This window comes from Archocentrus centrarchus, chromosome 2 (genome assembly GCF_007364275.1).
Source record: "Archocentrus centrarchus isolate MPI-CPG fArcCen1 chromosome 2, fArcCen1, whole genome shotgun sequence".
Classification (NCBI taxonomy): Eukaryota; Metazoa; Chordata; class Actinopteri; order Cichliformes; family Cichlidae; genus Archocentrus; species Archocentrus centrarchus.
Window position 1 is genome coordinate 27219941 of NC_044347.1, and position 18733 is coordinate 27238673.

Sequence of the window (18733 nt, forward strand, 5' to 3'; positions counted from 1 at the left end):
ACAGTTTACTGTTCTGGCCAAAGCCTCCTGCTGAGAGCCCTAAAACTCAAGGCGCGCGTCAATATTACATACAAGAAACTGTCGAAAAACCCACTTTTCATGCAGTGCAAGGAGGAGAGATCCGTTCCTTGAACTCAGCTCGCGGCTGAGCGGAAGTTATCTGTCCTGAAGGACCGCTTCCTGCACAGCGCTTTTCATCAGATTTTCACAATAAGATCACGTGGGTTACACCAAACGTAGTTTACAGCATGTAATAAACAACATTCTTGGCTTTTTCCTTACCATATATGGTCGTAAGCATACTGTGACATGTGCGCATGTAACATGGCATATACGAGACACGTATCCTATATGTGTTACCTGCAGGCTGAGAGCAGCCTGCAGGTAACTACAACTTCCTTTGTAAGAAATACCACCACGTGTTTCCATTTCAAACATAAAAACAACAGTATCATATGTACATAAAACAACTTATAAAAATATACAAACAGAAGATATGATAATTTATAATAAACAGAATGGAATTTATACCATAACTCCAACAAGTCCAAATGACGCCCTATAAGCAAGCAATTGGTGACAGTGGGAAGGAAAAACTCCCTTTGAACAGGAAGAAACCTCCAGCAGAGCCAGGCTCAGGGAGGGGCAGCCATCTGCTGCCATGGTGTCTTTCCAGAATTGCTGATGCATATCAAATACCATCAGAGATGCAGGCTTTTGAATTGAGCAGTCATAACAAACTGGATGGTCCCTCTCTCCTTTAGGCAAGCGGATGTGGCATTCGTGATTTTCAAAAAGAATTTCAGTTCATCTGAGTGCAGACCAGTTTTCACTTTGTGTCAGTCCATTTTAAATGAGACGATGGCATTATTTCTGGATCATGCTCATATAGGGCTTTACATGATAGAGCTTTAACCTGCATTTGTGGATGGGGCGGCGAACTGTGTTCACATGCAGGGATTTCTGGAAGTGTTTCCGAGCCCTCACAGAGATTTCCATGACAGAATCGTGCCTGATTTTAATGCAGTGACACCCGAAGATCACGAGCGTCCAATGCTGATTTCTGGCCTTGTCCCTTGCATCCCTTCTCAGAGTCTTTGCAAGATCAAGAATGCCTTTATTAGTCCCACAATGGGGAAATTGCAGTTAACAGAACATCCATCCAAAACAAGCATAAACATAACACAGACAGGGGATACAGATGTCTGAGGTCATGCAGCCGTTTCTCAACGGCGCTACCTTTAGCAGAGAGACAGAAAGAGATACATTGGGATAGTTAGGTTCAAAAAATCATCTCATACTGTGTTCATAAAGAACACCTTACGAGGTTCCAAAAAACACCTCAGCAAAAGCATATTGCACATATAAAGCCGGGATAGCAGTATGGTGGGTAGGGTCAGGGTCAGGAGGGGATGCAGACGGAGACGAGAGGGTGGGGAAGGGGGGCATTGTGGAGCCCAGATACCGGCTCCTAGCCAAAACAGTTCGCTGATAGTGATGGAAGTTTATCAGCGGCCGTGGTACACCAGGTCCAGCTTCACAAATCACAGAGAGGGCTGAGGGGGAGGGCGGCCATCACGCATAACTCTGGAGAGATATGCTTGTCAGCCAAGGCCGGCTAGGGAGCCGAATTCTGATAATGCAGATGTTGTTTTGGAACAGGCTGCTTGTTTTTTCAACAGCCTTCAGTCTCACTGGGAAACCATTCAATAAATCCAATAATCCAAATTCATTAGTTACCGTCCTCACTGTGCAGAACCGAACCTTATCTCCAGATCGAACCCCTCTCACCTGCTACTCCCCAAGTCTACGGCTCAGGTTCATCAGGCTTTGAGTGATATTTAAAGCCTTCGCAATTTTATGTTGAGGAACATTATTCTGAAATTGTTCGACAATTTGTAGATGCGTTTTTTTGGGGTTTTTTTTTTGCAGATTGAACCTGTGCCCATCTTTACTTCTGAAAAACTCTCCCTCGCTAAGATGCTCTTTTTATACATACATGCATGCTACTGGCATGTTAGCAAATAATCAAATGAGTTGCTCCAGCTGTTTCTTTTTAGTACCACTTACTTATCCTGCCTTTTATTGTTTTTCATGAAATAGCAAAATGTCTCAGCTTAAACATTTGATCTGTTTTACAACATGTTCAAGCTGTTGTAGTTTCAGTCACTAAACGTTATTAAAATGTTGGTCTGTCTTCTTCTCATTTGATCCTAAATCAAATGAGAAGCATTGGTTTAATATACAATTTGACTTCTTTTTGCCCCCCTAGAAAGACTGCAGCTCTGCACTCGTTTAAGAGGCTACTTCCATTTATTCCAAACACGCCATGTTTTTTTTTTCCCATCACACAGTATTTGCATGACAAGGATCATCTCAGGCCGTTTACATTTTTACCACGAGGTGGCAGGAGCGTTGTTTAATGAATCAGTTCCTGTTGTGCAGATGCTGCATTCAGGTACTCCTGGAAGAATTCAGTTTCCAGTTTTAAAGCTTTAAATTCACGGACATCCAAATGCTTTCAGGCATGTATTTGATTTACTAGTAGAGAACAGATCCTATGACAAAATATAACAAAACCTGCTATTTATACTCAGCTGTTAATGCAGCTTTCCCAGTTCTAAACTTAAGAGTGCAGCCTTGAAAGTTGTATCTGACCCTATTTTGACCCGTTTCTGTGCATTTTGTTTTGCACTGCAGCATTTATGAACCTACAGAAAGCAGCACGGGTCCCTTTAGGTCGACCTTTCATAACATGCATCTGCACCTAAAAAATAAATGGTACTTGTAAAAAATACATCTAACAAGAGCTATTAAATGTAGCCGTTGTGGTTTCTTCAATGCATTTGAAAGCGGCGGCGGTGAATGGCCGACAGTTCACAACCAACAGGGACTCACATGTGCAAGCATGCATACCCAGCCATATCAATAATACAAATCACAAACAGTGAATCCATCATATATGATATACGAAGAGGTGGATTCATACATGAAAAATCAAAATTTTGTGTTTTTCACATAGTTGAAATATATGTTTGAGGTCAGTTTGACTTTTTTATGACTTATGTGCTAGATTTACCACCCACACTTTTCTTTAGTTTTGATCTACTTTCTACTTTCAGTGTTTATGTCTATCTTTGATTTAATCTCAAACAAAAGTATTGGTAGAAAGGTCTTTTAATATAAATAAGATGGAACAACATAAATTTTTATTTGTTAAGGTTAAAGGAAATACTCTAAAGTCTTAACATTGTTGCTTGTGAAGCTTTGAAACTTGCGGCAGCTTTCTCAGCAGAGGGAAAAGAAAACTTCCTGTAGCCTGAATTCCAGCCAGGAAGTGAGGCTGGAAGGGGGCAAAAACCTCGAGAGCAGATTGTTCAACTCTCACAGACTCTGCCAACCATTATCAACTCATCCTTCCACATTTCAGACTGTGTGGTTTTAAAGTTGTAAAAGTGGAATAGAGTCAGCAAAATGACTCAGTAATGTCAGTTTTTATTTCTAAAAAATAAGATGCTTTTTTTTTTTTTAGTTTTGTTTCTTTTTGCTTTTAGAAATAAAAACTCAGGTTTGTTGAGTGCTCTTGTTAGCAAAGTTAAGCTCAATATTTCCAAAAATATTAAAAGTGCTCCTCCGCAAATTGGAGGGGTTTGTGTCCCAGTGATCCCAGGGCCTATGTTGTTGGACCCTTACTCCATTTCTCTATACTTTAGCAGAACAGTTAGGAGTAATGGTTAGAACAGCCAGCTCTCTCCCTACATTTAGTCCCTACTCTCACCTCCACACTCCTGCCTTTCCTTCCCTTGCACTGTCTCCAAACACGCCTCCCCCCTTTCCTCTTCTTTTGTCTTTGGCGAACACCCTGCTAGTTTATAGGTAAAGAGGCATTAAAGTACTACAGTTCTAGACAGTTTAAAAAAACTAAGGAGCCTGGCGTGCTGCTTGCCATTAGTCTAGCGTAAACGGTGCAGGACCTTTACAAGTGAAATGTTTGCTCAGGTTACTGACCTTCTTAGCAGCATGAACCGAGAGGTCATTTACCTCCAAACAAAACAATCCAACCCCCCCCTCTTTTAGCAAAGGCTTAAATTGTTCCATAACAGCACATCAAGCACTGCCAAGTCGCTCAGTGTTTCAGCTTCAGCTGCTTGTTAGGATACTGGACTGCTGGTTTAATCTGACTTGGACCTATGATACACCTCAATCACAGATTAGAAGGATAACAGATTAGTAAGTTTCTGTTTTTTTTGCAATATAAAAATAGATGTACTCTCACATGGGATTTCAGTTTTGGTCAAACGTAATGTTTTCTTTTCCTAGATGACTCGATATGCCAACGGGATCGGTGAAACTGCAAAGTATAAAAAGACTAGGACAGGAAAACCACAGCTATGAGGTTTCAGATGAAGGTAACGCACTTTTTCGTAGCGTAGAGAGTTTGTTGAGAAAAAATATTGATTTAGCAATAATCAATAGTAAAAATATGCTAAATTTAATTTATAAAAAACTTCTGGACTTTGAATGACAGTTATAAACTATATTTATTTACCTGTTGTCTTGCAGAACCAGCTGGCTCCTATATGTGAGTGTAATATGTGCCAGTATTTACTGATGCCCTTAATCATTGTTCATTGTATTCATTTTTGTGTGTTAAACATTGAAAAAATAATCGCAATAGCATAAGTAAAATGGTTAAATGATGGGGAGTGTTGTTTAACATCATTATTGGTTGATCCATTAAGCATTAAGTCATTCATAAAAACATAGCTTGTTCATTTCTTAATGACATCTACATGAGAAAAGTGAATTCTTCATAAATCCCGCATAAACCACTCAGCGTTCTGTTTTTCCAAGCAGGACAATGACACATTCCAAGAAGGGTGAAAAGTAAGTAAGAAACAGCAGGCTCTAAAAACTTTCACACCTCTGAGCAATAAATAAACTCACTGGGCTTCTTTTTCAAACAGAGCTCAGAAAAATGAAAAGCAACCAGCCATAAGAGTCGGCTTCTTTCAGCTGGTAAAAATGCCTTCCGCTTTTTTGCAACTTTTAGCCCTGCTTTATCCATTTTCCCGCCTAATGTAACCGCGCGCTCTCTGCCCAGTTCCGCTTTGCCACATGCAAAGACGTGCTGATGATGGTGGTGGGTGCCGTGTGCGCGGTGCTGCACGGCTCGGCCCAGCCTCTCATGCTGCTGGTGTTCGGCCTGCTCACCGACACCTTCATCGAGTACGACATTGAGCTGAAGGAGCTCAGCGATGACCGGAAGGAGTGCGTGAACAACACCATCCAGTGGAAGAAGAACTACACTGAAGCGTATGACCTGACAGCGCCCCTGAACGAGTCCGGCTTGGGCCTCATCAATTCAACTTTAGAGATGCTCGTACCGCTGAAGGGCAAGTCATGTGGGTAAGCGGGGTGTGGGAAACCCATGAGGTGGATGCAGTGACTTTAAACATTTGATTCTGCATTGAAGACCCCGTGTATGATTTTTTGTCCAATATGTGACTTGTAGGCTTCTTGACATTGAGTATGAAATGACCCTGTTTGCCTTCTATTACGTTGGAATTGGAGCGGCTGTGTTCGTGCTAGGATACCTTCAGGTTAGTCAATGAATGTTTTCATGGAAACACTCATGTCTTAATAGTCATTCTTTTATCCATTTAAAAACACATCCAGTCAACATAACACTTTAATCTTATTCAATTCAATTCAATTTCATTTATATAGCTCCAAATCACAACAAACAGTCGCCTCAAGGGGCTGTAAAAGGAAGTACCCAACAATCAAAATGGTCCCTATGAGCAGCACTTGGCAACAGTGGGAAGGAAAAACTCCCTTTTAACAGGAAGAATCATCCAGCAGAAAAAGGCTCAGGGAGGGGCAGTCATCTCGGGCTGACTTCGAAAACTTACAAGAAAGTCGCGCACACCCTAAATGGGGCTGTTAGCTGGGGGCTGTTTAGCCCATTCCACCCCTCTTGTTGCAAATAGTTTAATGTAGTTAATTTCACGTCACATCTCCCCCCCACACAGTTGGCCAGAACAAAATACAGAACACATTTGAATAAATTCATTCTTGTAAAAATAGAAAAGTGAACGTTTATCACACCGCTCTGCAGCCTTTCAGCTCCTCAGCTCTACTCCCATTGCTGCAATTTTCTCCAGTTTTCCTGTTCTCCCCGGCTTTCATCCTGTACGTGCTCGGATTCGTTTGCCACAACCCGACACAGCCAACTTCAGCTCTGACCCTGTTCAACCCTGCAATAATTATTACACAGTGCTAAACAAATTGATTGGATGACCACAATTTCTTTAGTCAAAATATTTTTAATGCTAAGATATAATAATTGCTTGTATCCATATATTTTCAAATTTAAGAAAAAAAAATGTAAAGCACATTATTTTTTATTTTGATCAATATGCCAAACTACAGTTAATGACTCAGGTTCCTGTTAGTGTTAGTGATTGAATGTTATGCTTGATTCAGTTCTGATTTCCTCAGAAAAGTCCAGTGTGCTGTGTCAAATTTGGATATAAAAACGCAAACTGAGTAAAAAAATTTTAAATGACTTTTGACAGATTTCTAAAATATTTGTGTTTTCTCATTTTTATGACAGGTGGTCTAATAAATCCGTTATGCACTCTATATTCATCTATCAATCACATCTAGCTAGCTCTGGCTCATGATATAGGAGGCGAAGGACTGCTAAGGATTGTTGACACTGTTGTTTGACACTGATTCCTATGAGGGTCAAAATGAGCTCTTCAGCCGTTCAAGGTACAAATAGTTGTAATTTTTTTTCTTTTTATTCCACAAACCTCAAAACTCTCTATTTGATGTACAAATCTATTTTAGGTAATGTTGTGTAATGAGAGCTGCGGCTGCTTTATATTAACAGAGTTACATGATGCCAACATGTCAAATTTTCCCCGTTGGTGGTTCTGGCGTTAAATGAACACCTCACCTCATTTTTGGCCACAACACACAGACTGTTTTTGTTAAGGTAATGATTATTTGCAACTTGCAAAACAAATTGTTATCCAGAATATTCTGGATCCCGGTATTACCTTTGCCACAGCTGACCACAGCATCCTTAAAGACAATAAAAAATTAACAGGACTTTACTGACACAAAGTCTGGTTTCAACCAGGTCAAGGAACTGAGCAGTGGACATACACATGACAACACTCCTTGGATTTAGGGCCTGATTTACTACAGAGGGCAAATTAGCATGCGCCCACAAAAAAAAAAAGGTGAAGATATGAGTTGAAATTTCTAACCCATCCAAGTTTGCCTACAGTCACAAACAAGCAAACCTGATGAGAGCATGACTAGCCTCTTAACGCCACAGGTCCAGGCTGTTACGGGTAATGTGATGAACATAAAATAGCAGCATTAAGCCTCAGGAAAGAGCAGCACAGACAGTGGAAGGAGATGGCTTCTGTTTTAGAAGTGGAGGTGTTAATGTAACAGTTTCAGTAAAATATTTCAAAATGTCCAACCTGCTCCCAAAAAAGGACACTTGGAACACCACTGTGGGCAAATTAATTGGAGTAGGAAGGAAATTAGATGAACGATGGCATGACCTACGGAGATGTTGTACTGTGAGATTAACGTCACTGAAATCTGAGCATTACTCTATGGTTGGTAGGCTGTTTATCATGGTCAGGCTGACTTGAATGTGAGTATTTGAGGTAAGTTTTTATTTTAATTTATTTTTTGCTGTATGTGATGATAAAACATATGAACAGGAAAGTGAGAAATTACCAAAAGCTCCAGTCTACCTTTTGAAAAGAAGCAGAGGACAAAAAGTGGAGGATTTCAATGAGGTTCAGTGCAGCAGGTACTTCCTCCAGCAATTAAAAAGGAAAATGGCTTGAAAATCACTGTGTCCTGCTAATTTCTTCATTCCTCTGGTGCTTTAACACGAGTTAGCCAGTCAGTGAAAATGCTGGTACAGAAAGTCAATAAAATAAAGTTAATTGAACCTTTAGAGGATTGTCTTTTGCAAAAATGAATACATAAATCAATAATATATGTCAAAAATGACACTTTTTGCACTTACTGCTATGATGAGAACTTTAACACTCACTTCTCTTTCTCTGTCCTCACTATGCCTAGCTGAGTTGCCAAAATACTACCTAATACTAATGATGGATTTTATCTTTTGAGTAGTTTCCAGATCATTTTTCTATAACGACATAGACATTTTGTCTTGTTACTTTCAAGCTATGTTTTCCAAAATTTAGCTGCCTGCATGTAAGGCCTGGGCTACATTCATAGATGGAAACACTGGTACATTGAATACCCTCTTACACTATATTACCAAAAGTATTCACTCTTCCATCCAAATCCTTGAATTCAGTTATTCCAATCACTTCCATGGCCACAGGCGTATACAATCACCTGCCTCCAAGCCTTACATCACCAAGCGCAAAGCAAATCATTGGATGCAGTGGTGTGAAGCTGAGCAAATACTTTTGGCAATATAGTGTGTGTTAACCGCGCATTACACCTATTACAGCTGTTTCACTATGTGCGCTGCCTTTTAATTAGGGATGGCACGATACCACTTCTTTTTATGTCCGATACCGATATTTTACATTTGGATATTGGCCGATACCAATATGAATCCGATATTTAAAATTGATCGAGGCATTTAAAAACATAAAAAAAAAAAAAAAAAAACATAAAAAAAAATAAGAAGTCAACAGTCTCTCACACAACAAAATCAAAGTGTTTTAATTATTGTACAGCGCTTTTCTGTCTGTGAAAAACACTATATAAATAACCTTTACTTACTTACAACAATAACTATCAGCTGAATCCTGTTGCTTCTGTGTGAGAAGGTGATGCTTATGGAATGTTGCAAATTTCATTAGGGCTGCAACTATCGATTATTTTAGCAATTGTGTATTCTATTTATATTGATTACCCAAGTAACTGTATAAGAAATACTTTTTCATATTAACAGTTCATCTGCATATTTTAACTTCCGTACTGCAGTTTTTCCCTGTGTGAAACAAACAGGGTGGATTTCTTCACTTACTGATCAGGTGGTTGATGAAGGATCTCCAGCTGTTTCCCAGTAAAGGTTTAATGAGGTTACAGGGACGAAAAGGCTTCTTTTGGACACTAGAAAAACATTTCCTTCTGGTCCATCTGAGCTCATGGGCTCCGCCTCTTTCACTTGTGCAGACAGACTGCACGTAAATCAGCTGACTGCTGCTGTTGCGTCATCAGTGTTCACGTGAAAAACTAGGGGCTGCTGGAGCGCAATCTTGTAATGCTTTATATTTACAAGCATTCTCCTAAATACGTTTCTACTGCAGGTCTATATTTAGTCACAAATCAGTAATTAATGTATCAAAAATATTTTGACGGGGAAGGGGTTCTTCCGGTACCGGACAGTCACCAGTGCTAATAGCTGCGTTCGCTAGCAGTATGTCCGGGAGCTGAAGTAGAGAAAAAAAAACAGCTGATTCTCAGCACAGTGAGCACAACACACAAACAAGGCAGAGAGCGGTGCAGGCGGAAAAACATGTCAGCGATGATCGCTCAGTGTCAAAGGGAATCCGTTGCAGCGACGGAGGATCTGAGGGGGTTGTTTTCTAACTCCTGATCCCTACTCCATTCCAGTAGGTGGCGGTAATGCAGCTCTAAGCTGGTTTGGTCAACCGCAAACCCACAAGAAGAAGAAGAAGACTGAACCCTGTAATGCAGCTAATGTGAGCGAAACGTTATTTAATGTATCGGATTACATTTTTTAAATTTCTTTCCGATATCCGATCCAGTAATTTAGGCCAGTATCGGACCGATACCGATACTGAATATCGGATCGGCGCATCCCTACTTTTAATATGGCAGGGTTGATACCATAGACTGTATATGAAAGATGGACATGGCCACTGTGCTGTCTGCATTCAGTTTCTAGACTTCATATTTGAAGCTTCACTGTCAGACATGTTGGCGTTTTGAAACCAGATGACCATATTTGGACAAAAAGGAGGAATGTTAAGTTATCACCTGGTGCTAGCAAAGTTGGCTAGCAAGCTTCATTCATAGACTATGTTGGTGCAGTGCACAGATACAGATGACTCAATGAGATCTAATAAAATACTAGAATTACTTTTAGCAGAACTGAAGCACTAACTTCATGGATATAGAAATCCACGTTATTTATAAGATAATAAAAAGTAAAAGGGAACAACACAAGCATATCAGAGAGATCGAGAGAGAGATCCCCATGAGAGGCTGTGGGGGCTGATTTGCATTTTTGAGCGGCCATTAGAGGAACTTTACTGTGATGGGCTTTTCCATGTTGGCTACATTTTTCAGCCCTGGATGTTGCAGCTTGGTTTTTATGCATGTCACTGCTGATAGGGTAACACTTCTGACACGTTAACCTCTGAATATGCCCCCTGGTTTCTGCTCAGGAAATGATGTCAAAATCTCTAATGATATCACATGACTCTATTGGCCAATAGAAATTAAAAAGATATTTTGTGCAATAGCACAAGATAACAACCCATGGGAAATCTCAATAAGATAATGATGATATGATGGCAGAAAAAAGGTTAATGGTCCTCGCATTTAACTTCAGTAAAGTTTGGGGGCCTCATGACAGACAGTTAAGTTAGGTATTTTCACTGTGGCTGCAGCTTATTCCCCAAATTGCAACCCTTTGGAATCTCCTTTTCATCATTTTGATGCTTTCAGTCCCAACCTGAGGCATAACTATGGCATCGTCTGGTTATTTTCTCAGCAAAACCCCTCCTGAGCCACAGAAGACCATCTTGAATATGCATATCTTTTCAAATGCTTTGTGTTAACCTGCTTCTTGTATTTTGAGTACCCATTTAGCTTTTTCACAAGTGTAATTTGTCTTTTTATAAATCAAAAATGAGGTCAGAAGGAAGGGTGCGAGTCCCGATGACATCCTGCTGCCCTGCTTGCTTTTATATTTCCTAATTAACAAATGTGAACATAACCTCTCTTTAACAACTGACAGATCTCCCTGTGGGTGATCGCTGCTGCCAGGCAGATTCAACTCATCAGGAAAACGTACTTCAGCAAAGTGATGAGGATGGAGATCGGCTGGTTTGACTGCACCTCTGTGGGGGAGCTCAACACTCGCATGTCAGAGTGAGTAAAAAGGGATGATATGAGTTTTGTGTTATGGACTACTTTGGAGTATATGTATTACAATGGTTACATCTTTATTCTAGTGATATAAACAAGATCAATGATGCCATTGCGGATCAAGTTTCCATATTTGTGCAGCGCTTCACCACCTTTGTGTGTGGTTTCTGCGTCGGCTTTGTGAAAGGATGGAAGTTAACGCTTGTCATCATCGCAGCGAGTCCACTGATTGGGATTGGTGCCGGGCTTATGGCCCTGGTGAGACTCAACTTTTCTTCACTTGAATTGATTGCAGTTTAATTTTTGGAGCCTTTTTACTTTTACTCCCTACTTTTTTACACAAATATCTATATTTTTACTCCTTACATTTTCAAAACAGGCTCGTTACTTTAGGTTTAACACACTTGAGGGAAGTTAATATTTCAGGCAGTGCGTACCTTCAAACATCACTGATTTGAGTATAAATGTAGGCAGCAATAACACATAAAAGACAATCCTATTGGTGTATCCGTCACCGGAGTTTATCACATACAAAGAGATGAAAAAGGCAAAACCACAGAATTTATGTATCATTTATAGCAGTGCAGTTAGGGGATAAAGTAGGTCCAAAAGATCTGGAACGGCATTTTTGGTGCAGATTTCCATAAGTTGTGGTCGTGGTGCTTCAGCGCTATCGAAGAAGAGTAAGCATAAATGGTACGACATGTTGTGGCAGGTAATTTCCGAGGCAACATTTCTAACAGCTCAACAAATATAAATAAACACATCAACTGTCTGCTAGCCAAAGGTCCAGCTGCTCTATTTCCCAGGAAGAGAAAAGAATGGGACATAACTTCACTAAGAGATGGAGAAAGATGTAAGAAAAACAGGACAGGCGAAGTTATTTTTTAAAGGTAAAGACTATTCAGTGCTGTTTGATAAACTGGAAGACTAAAGAGTACATGTAATGTCCCTTTTGAAAATTACTTTATTAGATCTGTGTATGATGTGAAGTTGTATTTTTTTCACATTGTGAAACATCCTGCAAAGCAAACTGAGGTATACTAACTTTGTGTCGTGTAAAGGTTGCATGAAAACACTCTGCAGTTTATTGCAGGATAAACAGGTTAGCTTGTCATACTGTGATGAATTTACAGTAATGTTGGACTGGTACAGAGCAGCTGTGGCGTTCATGGTCAGTATTAGGTTACATCAAGGGCAGCAGGGATGAAGCTGATGCTTAGACTCATTCACGGAATTCCACATTTACTGGTGGTTGTAGCTCAGGAGGTAGAGCAGGTCATCTACTAACCAGAAGGTTGGTGGTTTGATCCCTGGCTGCTCCAGTCTGCATGTGAAAATATCCTTGGGCAAAATACTGAACCCTGAGTTGCTCCTGATGTATTAGATAGCAAGAAAAAGTGCTTTTATGAATGTGTGAATACAAACATGTATTAAGTGGTGTATAAGAACTAATCCATTTACTGCTTTATATCAACTGTATACTGTCTAGTATTGAGACAGTATGCTGTCAAACATCTGCTTTCATCTTGTTGAATTCAGTTGTGTAAATCCATAAAGAACAATAAACCTCTGCAGCAGCGGCAGCACAGGTCATCTAATCACAGCCGGTACACAAAGAAAATTTACTGGAGCTCACGATAAAAATTATTGTGAGTTGTAATTCTTATGCTGAGCCACTACAACTAATCTTAAGGTTCCTCCATGTGTCAAATCCCACTTTAACTCCTGATTATATTTATTTTTCTGTTTAGGTGTGGAGGCAGAGTCACCCTCTACAATGTGGGCAACAGAAAATAAAACTATTCTTTTTTATTCTCTTCCTTTTTCTTTGCTTGTGTTCCACATACAGTAAGTGTTCAAGCTGAGTACATTCATTAGAATTCAGATTCAGCTGGTCCTGCAAAGAGCTCTTTTTTACTTTCTTACTTTAAGTACATTTCAGAGCCTGTACTTTTTCACTTTTACATGAGTTGAATAAGTTGAAGCAGTACTTCAATAAGTACTTTAACTTTTACCAAAGCATTTTTAAGTATCTGTACTTCTACTTAAGTAAAGAATGTCTGTACCGTAACCCTACCATAACCCTGGATCTTGGAGAAAAGTCAAAAGGACATTTTTGTGAATAAATATGTGAATAAATCTTTAAAAGTGCCGGTTGCCTACATTCCAAAAATTACAAATTCAGGTTGTCTAGGGTTAGAATTAGGTTTAGAGTTAGGGTTAGAGTTAGGGTGTGGGCTATCACCAATGATGACTTAGACCTCAGGAGATCATTTTCTCCTGTCTTGTTGACTGAACCTCTCTTGACTTGCCAAGACTTGATATAACTTGACATTTCAGCTTCACCTGTCTTCTCCATTAACTTGGCATCACTTTGTTGTGACTAGTTTGTGGCTAAGCTAACCGGGATGGAGCTGGAGGCCTACGCTAAAGCTGGGGCCATAGCTGACGAGGTCCTGTCTTCCATCAGAACTGTGGCTGCTTTTGGAGGAGAGAAAAAGGAAGTGCAAAGGTGAAGCATAGAAAAAAAGCCGAGCACATGTTCTTACTTTGAGCTACTAAGGGTAGCTCAAGTGAGCTCTTCTCTTCTTCTAAAGGTACGACAGGAACCTGATCTCAGCCCAGCGCTGGGGCATCAGAAAGGGTCTGATCATAGGCTCTTTCACTGGATTTATGTGGCTGGTTATCTTCCTTTGCTACGGTCTGGCCTTCTGGTATGGCTCCACGCTGGTTGTGGACACTGGAGATTACACACCAGGAACTCTACTGCAGGTATTACACGTGTAATGACAAAATATGAACTGCAGCCTATATTGACTGGTAAATCCTGTTCATGTTGTTTCCTAGCATGTTCAAACTTTTCATGGGACATGTTTTACTCTTACAAGCAGCTTTTGAATTCTCTCCGCTATTTATTTAGTTTTACACATGTTTAACAAGCTGGGATAGGCTCCACCCCCCGCGACCCTGATCGGGATGAGCGGAAGCAAATGGATGGATGGATGGACATGTTTAACAATGCAAGATTAAACAACAAAGAATCTTTTAACACTCTTGATAAAATTCTGATTTGAGTGCAGATCATAGGCATTTCTGTAAACTAAGAAAATGTTGCTGTATTATATATATATATATTTTTTGTTTTTCATTTTAGGTGTTCTTTGGGGTTCTGGTGGGAGCCATGAATTTGGGGCAGGCTTCTCCGTGTCTGGAGGCGTTTGCGTCAGGCCGTGGAGCTGCTACAATAATCTTTGAGACCATCGACAGAGTGAGAAGACTTGAGACTTTAAGCATTTTCACAAAAAAACATTACATTATATTAATGTAACTTTTAAAATGCTGCCAGGAGCCAGAAATCGACTGTTTCTCCGAAGCTGGATATAAGCTCGACAGGGTCAAAGGGGACATTGAATTTCACAATGTGACCTTCCACTACCCATCCAGACCTGAAGTGAAGGTACTTGCATACGTCTACATTGGTCATCACCCATGCATAGCTGAGATGGTTCTGGTTTCAGAAACCTGTCACAAAGTGTCCTGTCTTTGCTCAGATCCTAGACCAGCTCAGTGTTGCAGTGAAGTCGGGGGAGACCACAGCCTTTGTGGGGCCAAGCGGAGCTGGGAAAAGCACTGCTATTCAACTCATCCAGCGCTTTTATGATCCTAAAGAGGGGATGGTATGTGTGACACTCCAAATGGTCACACTCATCATTGTGATTCTTTTATCAGAGTCTGATGATTTCCTGGACACACACCTCCATCCTTTGAAGCTTTATTCTAGCTATTTTAAAAATAACCATCCCCCTAGGCTGATAGAAGTACATGATAATCTGTTTCATTATTCAGCAAATGGATCCTAACAGCCTCATTTTTCACTTTTACTGGAATTACAGGCCCATACTGTCTTATTTCTTTCAGCTTCTTGAGTAGAAAATAGCCTCTTATTGCACAATGAAGGGTTTCCACAAGACTAACAACCGCATCATTTGAAACTAGGATTGTTGCAAAGAATGAAAGAAACATGGAAATGCATGATAGCAGCAAAGTGCTTTAATTGCATCATCCATCAATTTTAGCACAAGCACGTGCTCTCTGTGGCTTCCATCTCAGGTGACCCTGGACGGTCATGACATCAGAGGGTTGAACATCCAATGGCTGCGTTCTCTGATCGGCGTAGTGGAGCAGGAGCCTGTGCTGTTCGCCACCACCATCGCAGAGAACATACGCTACGGTCGACCAGGTGTCTCAGAGGAGGACATCATCACTGCTGCAAAGGAGGCCAACGCGTACAACTTCATCATGGACCTGCCACAGGTAGAGAGGAGCTGGAGGATGGGAATAAACTTTTAGGATTTATAGGCAATCACAAAGTCTAAGCACTGGCTGACAACTTTTATTATTTCTCTACAGAAATTTGACACCTTAGTCGGGGAGGGCGGGGGCCAGATGAGCGGTGGGCAGAAACAGAGGATTGCCATCGCGCGAGCGCTGGTCAGGAATCCTCGTGTCCTGCTGCTGGACATGGCAACCTCTGCTCTTGACAATGAGAGTGAAGCTATAGTGCAGGAAGCTTTGGATAAAGTATGCCTCATGACTCATCCATCACCTAAATTAGATGTTAAATATTTCAAAGTGCAATATGTAAGACTCCTGAAAAATAGTTACCAGCGTCACCACCAGGGGCAGCATTCACTACAATGTTTTAGTGTACAAATTGTAAAATATGGACAAAATGTGAAATCAACCTAAATTTTTGAGCCTATGCTACCGGTCAAAAGTTTGAGGACACCCAAATTCTTCCAGTTTTTTATTGAATTTCAAGAAGTTCAAGTCCAATAAATGGCTTGAAATAGTACGAAAAACTGAAAAATAGAATTAAGACCAAAAGTTTTTTTCAGGGAACAAGAAATGGTTTAAGAATTAAAGTTGTTCTGCAGCAGTGGAGGTTGATTAAGCCTTGAAAGTTGGTGCTGCCAATTCCTACAGGTGTCCCGAATTTTACAGATTCCTGTCTGCATAAACGTAGTGTTGGAACACACTGTGGTACCCTACACTCGTGAGCATACTTTGAACAGTACTGTACTGCGAGAAAAATGCAATTAACAGTAGAAGAAAGACAGACCATCATAGCACTTAAAAGTGTGGGTCTTTCCTTCAGAGAAATTGCAGTGAAAGGCATTCAGAAACTGGGGGAACTCTGACAGGAGGAGGTCCAGCAGATCAAAAGCCACAACAGAATCTAAAGACAAGTTTCTGAGAATCAGTAGCTTGCCTGATAGGCAGCTCACAGGACCACAGCACAGCTTGATAGTGGTCGTAGTAAACAAGTCTCCCTGGCCAGAACAGTCTCCAGACTCTAACCCGATCGAGCTGATTTGGGATTAAATGGACAGAAGAGTGAAAATAAAGCGCCGCACACTTACGGGAACTTTCTGAAGAATATGAGTGTGTTCAACTGTTATATCTGCCAAAGCTGGCTGCTTTGATGAGTCAAAGGTTTAGAAAATGTTTTGGTTTATAAATGGATTTTATGATTTCTTTTGTAACTTCAATTGTTTATTTGTTCTGTGCTTTCATTTCAGAGTACTATGAGACATTGAACTGCTTTAATTTCAGTAAAAAACTGGAAGAACTGGGCTGTTTGAAAACTTTTGCCCGGTAGTGTATGTTTTAATGTAGGATTCAGAACTCAAAGCTCAAAAATCAACGATTGATTGACGGATGTTCTCCAAACAGGAATAATGCCCCATTAAGCATTTTGAATTTCCTCATAGGTACGGATGGGTCGCACCACCATCTCCATTGCTCACCGGCTGTCCACCATAAGGAACGCTGATGTGATTGTCGGCTTTGAGCACGGCCGGGCCGTGGAGAGGGGTAAACACAATGAGCTTCTGGAGAGGAAGGGTGTCTACTTCACACTTGTAACCTTGCAGAGTCAAGGAGACAAAGCTCTGAATGAAAAGGCTCGGCACAGTAGGTCCAACCCTTTGAAAAGATGAAATCCACTATGACTCGGCTTCAGTCTCAATTGTCAGAAAGCCTTATGCATGTTGAAATTACAAGGATCTAGTGACTGTGACCATCACCTTCTATTGGATTTCTTATTTCTTAGTGGCCAGCCATGAAGAACAGCCCGAGAGACTAAAGCTATCCAGAGCAGGCAGCTACCGTGACAGTTTGAGGTATTACACAAACACATTCCCGATCAGCCCGTCCTTTCATCACATTTGCTCATTTTCTTACTTCAGTTTTCATCCATTTACTCGGCCCTGACTGTGCATCTAAATAGGATTATTACAGTAGTCACTGCGTAGCTGAAATTGACTCGTGTCATGGTATAAGCTGGTACCTTAATTTACTTAATTACCCTTTTGCATTAAATCTGACATTTGGAACATTTAGCTGACACTATCATCCAGAGCCACTTTAGAATGGGTACAACAGCAGAGGAGGCTTGAGGTACTCCATCACTTCCATACAAGCATCCAGTAATGAGTGCCTTAACAGCAGCAGCTTCGACAGTTGAGTACCTACAATATGCAGTAACCCTGTGTCCTGGCAATACTTCTGTATAAAACAAAACAAAACAGAGAAGACTGTCTATCTGTCTGTTGTGTTTTTTCAGTAGTTTTTGTGCTATTCTGACTTAAATTGGTGGACTATATAGATAGATAAACCAACGATAACTACACTGTAAACCCGGATAAGTTGAATGTACTTAAAAAAAACCGAGGTAAAGTAATGAAACAGTTGAATAAGTGCAGGGGACTATGTTCAGGGTACTTGAGACATTTTGGAATGGAATGAAAGATCTGAGTTGAATGTACTAATAACAGAGTTTTAGTAAATGAAGATACTTAAGTTTAAGCAATCACCACCCATTTATTTAACTCAGCCTGATAAGTAAGCACTATTCCATTACCAATTGAACTAAATTGTATGTTCTCATTGACCAAACTTATCTTTTATAGTTCATGAAAAAATAAGACATCTTTTGATTAATCAATTCCCCAATCCTTTTCATGGTGGTGGTGGGTGGGTGGGGGGTGGGGGGGCTGGAGCCTATCCCAGCTGACAAGGCAGTAAGATGCAGGTTACACCCTGTACAGGTCACAGCCTGTTGTAGGGCTGACACAGAGAGAGACAACCATTCACACCTGTGGGCAATTTACAGTGACCAATTAACCTAACCCCAGTAAATGCATGTCTTCAGATTATGGGAGAAAACCCACACATACAAACTCCACACAGCAAGAGGCCTGGGCCAAGATGGAATTGAACCCAGACTATTAGATAGCTATTCTAGCTGTGAGGCAGCTGTGCTAACGACCACACCACCATGTTACCCAATAACGAAAATATTTTTTACTATGTTGAACTGTGTCTGTTTAAATTTGGTAAATAAACAAACATGATAAAACTCTGCCCTGCTGAATGCTGGTACATTAACATTTACAAATAACATTTGTCCATGGAACAATGAAAAGCTATATGAGCGGGAGTTGTGAATAAAAACCAAACATCTGCTATTTCAAACTCCACACAGCAAGAGGCCTGGGCTAAGGTGGACTTGAACCCGAAC

At 40.5% G+C, this 18733-nt stretch overlaps 1 protein-coding gene across 2 annotated transcripts in view; it reads left to right on the top strand.

The window, feature by feature from the left end:
- The first annotated feature begins 4120 nt into the window (after positions 1–4120).
- The window catches only part of LOC115793758 (bile salt export pump-like), a 42503-nt gene continuing 27890 nt past the window's right edge, over positions 4121–18733 (top strand). Inside the window, exons 1-18 of one of the 2 annotated variants that reach the window (XM_030748853.1) lie at positions 4121–4230; positions 4321–4409; positions 4564–4582; positions 4855–4887; positions 4968–5019; positions 5105–5409; positions 5516–5603; positions 11015–11148; positions 11232–11403; positions 13536–13660; positions 13746–13920; positions 14303–14416; positions 14495–14605; positions 14700–14825; positions 15259–15462; positions 15559–15729; positions 16923–17124; positions 17264–17333. In XM_030748853.1, the coding sequence (XP_030604713.1) occupies positions 4331–4409; positions 4564–4582; positions 4855–4887; positions 4968–5019; positions 5105–5409; positions 5516–5603; positions 11015–11148; positions 11232–11403; positions 13536–13660; positions 13746–13920; positions 14303–14416; positions 14495–14605; positions 14700–14825; positions 15259–15462; positions 15559–15729; positions 16923–17124; positions 17264–17333 (2180 nt within the window). In that variant the 5' untranslated portion in view covers positions 4121–4230; positions 4321–4330. The remainder of the gene's footprint in view (positions 4231–4320; positions 4410–4563; positions 4583–4854; positions 4888–4967; positions 5020–5104; positions 5410–5515; positions 5604–11014; positions 11149–11231; positions 11404–13535; positions 13661–13745; positions 13921–14302; positions 14417–14494; positions 14606–14699; positions 14826–15258; positions 15463–15558; positions 15730–16922; positions 17125–17263; positions 17334–18733) is intronic. The other variant, XM_030748862.1, reaches the window with a different exon arrangement.